General features: G+C 48.9%; 1 protein-coding gene across 1 annotated transcript in view; it reads left to right on the top strand.

The window, feature by feature from the left end:
* ofcc1 (orofacial cleft 1 candidate 1) overlaps positions 1-3,359 on the top strand; it is a 43,489-nt gene continuing 40,130 nt past the window's right edge. Inside the window, exons 1-2 of the mRNA XM_056584835.1 lie at positions 1-24; positions 181-440. Coding sequence (XP_056440810.1) covers positions 1-24; positions 181-440 — 284 coding nt within the window. The remainder of the gene's footprint in view (positions 25-180; positions 441-3,359) is intronic.

Here is a 3,359-nt window from a genome sequence, read left to right on the forward strand (position 1 = left end):
ATGGAGCTTAATGTTCATTGCAATGTTTGGTCTCCAACGACACACACGCATGCACATACGCACACGCCAACACAAACCATTCCGGCCTCCCTTTTCACCTCCATGCCATCCAGGTGACGAGGCTGCCCTGCTCCACCCCTGCCCCTCCTCCACCACCTCCCCCCATCCCCACACCCCCAGCCCTGCACAACCGTCTCCCAGCCCCGCGACCCCACCCGCCCTGCCCGACCCAAGCACCCCCCCACCCCCGACGGTCCCGACCCCCGGCCGGCCCGCAGCCCTACCCTCCCCCGCCCCAGCACCCCCTGCACCCCCTGCACCCCGGGGCGTCGTCTCGGCCCGCGTGTTCCCGGCGGCAAGCCGTGGGAGGCCACCTCCTCCGCCCTGGAGCAGCAGCAGCAGCAGGAGCAGCCCTCCCCCCGGGGGTCCCCTCTCCACCTGTCGGCGGACTCTGCCTGCTCCTCCTGTCCCCCCTGCCAGGTAGGGAGGGGGGGGGGGGGGGGTCCAGCACCGGTAGCACCCCCACCCCCACCACCAACCGCGCGCACCCCCACAAACAGCATCCACCCCACCCCTGACTAAGCCACAGTGGGGTGCAAATGTCAGGCTAATGTCGCAGGCATGGGAACGGGGAGAGTGGCAGGTCTCAATGAGGTCCTCTGCTGTGAATGGGCCGGAGGGAAGGGTTGGGTGAGAGAGAGTATACATATATATATATATTTCTTGCACATTGTTTGTTCTTATTTATCATCGTGAGTTTGTTCTCATCCTAGATTCAATAGATTGAGCTGTTGTGTTGTTTGAGGCAAACATTTGCTCTGCGTGTCCTGTGCTCGATAAATTACCCTCACCTTGTAACAACGCCGGATCCATGGTTTTAATAGAAGGCACAGAACGACACAAGCCAGTAATTCCTCTTCAGTATGCAGCTAACAAACCCGGTGGATGCATATATTTAGTTAAACAAATACATTTGATAGTGTTTGAAAGTATTGAAAAAAACTAAAACATTAAATGATACATAAAATAATCATCTTAAATAATGTATAACATTTAATGAGGTATATGATTTGACTAAAATAAGTAGAAACATGTATTTGGAATTTATATTATTGAACCACACAATGTTTCTTATCCATCGTAATATATTTATTAATTTTAATATATAATTTTTTATAGTGCTTATTAATACAATTTGGGATGACATCAATTGTCTTGACAACAGAGCCCGAAATTGCGACTTTTTCCTTTGCTTGAGGTTAATGAGTTAAAGTTAAAGCAAGGTTACTGCCCTGAGCAACTCATCTGTCCAAATGTATACACTCTTACTGCGCTCATTTGTCTAAAATGTCTCCCGAAAATTTCTCCCGGAGATTTAAATAGATACAGATAGATGCCTCGTGGAAAATACTGGGATCCGTCTGTCGTTATTCAGCTAGCGGCCATCTTTGTTCCTAACGCTAGCGTGGTGGAGGAACCGGATGTGGCACTCCCTTATCACTTCCCCCAGCCAGCTAGCGGTTAGAAACAAGATGTGAATAAGATTGAACTAAAACGGCAACATATTGATCTTATTATTGTGATTTGTTGGAATAATTAAGTGATTTTATTAAGAGGCCAGTCAGGAAAAAAATAGTACGGTGAGCTAGTCTGTCTTCTCAGGATATTCCATCTCCACACAGCATAATGTCTATCCTGTTCTGCTGGGCACAGCGTGTTGTAATCAAACCGTGATCTGTTTAAAACCATGTTTCTTTCTGTTGAGATCTGCACCAATCTGGTTTTGTTTTGGATTTTCATTCATGTTTATGCTGTATCAGACTGTAGCACCTTGTTCCAGTTGTAGTTGTTTTAGGTATCTGTTGCCTTTAAGACATAAAAGAAGGTCTCAAACAATAGGCAGATTATTCAACTAATAACAGGTTGGCTTGAGGAGTTCAAACACCTTCTCTGCCATCGACTGCAGAGAGAGTACCGCAGTCTGTAACAGAGTGTGTCACTGTGTCATTGGTGCTTCCCGGTGTTCTGTTTAAGACAGAAATGGGAGTGTCTGTTTCTCAGTACCGGCTAGTCGCGTCGATAACGCCAAAAACTTTGTGTCTACATGAGATTTGCTCCACAATTCTTTTCTAATTGTGTCGTGGGTGGAGGCCGTGGTGTTGCATTACTTTTTTTTAATGAATACATTTTCCACCAGGTGGGGAAATAGTTTTCTTTTACAGCATTCCTTCCCAGGAAAGTCCTTCGGTCTCCTTTGGTATTGATCAAACACCTTAAAAAAAACGGACATCTAGGATTACTGTTATTAATACATCCTTTTTTTCCTTTTTGCCATGCGTGGCTCATCTTTATTTAACAGTCTTCAAAAGTTTCTGGGGTGCTCTGCTTTAAACATCACACAGGCTTTTTAATTACAAATGAGTTGTGACAGGTCTGCTGGGTAGCACCCTGGCCCATTTTAAAACGTGATGCCGGCTGACAGCTCGGCAGTGTTCTCCCAGCGCCAGAACATGTGGAAGAAATTGGTCTTTTACATTTCACAGCTTGTCGCTTCCTCCGCCGGATGACCTGTGACCCCCCACTGAGATCCTTACACCCACAAGGGAAGTGTCCCGAACGAGCAGGCTGCCTTTGCCAGAGCAGGCAGTGGAGGAGGGTGGGGGGGAGGTGGTCTTGGGGGGGGGGGGGAGGGGTGGAGAAGAGGGCCGTCACTATGGGAGATTTATGTTCTGCCACACATGCCAAGTGAGTACCAGGCTGCCCAAGAACAACAAACTCGCACACACACGCACACACACAGACACGTATTTAAGCACACATGCAGTCCACCTGCATATGATTGCTTCGAATGTGTGCGTACACACCTGCAGCTAAACACATTATCACACACACACAGCCACACACACACACCCCACACAGATCCACCCAGGTGAGGCGGGTCTTGGAAAGGGACCCTGTTCTGTAGGTGAAAACACAAAAGGGTTCAAAAGGTGTCCCGTGCGACACCTCTTCCACTCCGCTGCCTAAGCCGACCTGACACGATGGGAGACTCGTGCATGCGGACACGTTCACGTTGCATCACTTCTGGCGCACATTACGGCGTTCGCATAAGGAGTAGGGGAAGGAGGGGAGGGGTGGGTGATAGCGTCCAAAGATAAAACAAAAAGACAATTCCCCTCGTGTTCCTCGGGTGGCTTGTCAAAGTCAAGAGTTTTTATTTTTATTTGACGTCTCCTTCCTTCATTTTGGAGTCGGGGAGGCCTCTCTGTTTTCTGAGGTGTGTGAGTCTGGGGGTCCCCTCTTGGAGCCTACTCAGACCCCCGTTGGGCCCAGCTGCCTCGGAGTGCGCTGCGGTGCGA

The sequence above is a fragment of the Gadus chalcogrammus genome, chromosome 23 (assembly GCF_026213295.1).
Source record: "Gadus chalcogrammus isolate NIFS_2021 chromosome 23, NIFS_Gcha_1.0, whole genome shotgun sequence".
Taxonomy (NCBI): Eukaryota; Metazoa; Chordata; class Actinopteri; order Gadiformes; family Gadidae; genus Gadus; species Gadus chalcogrammus.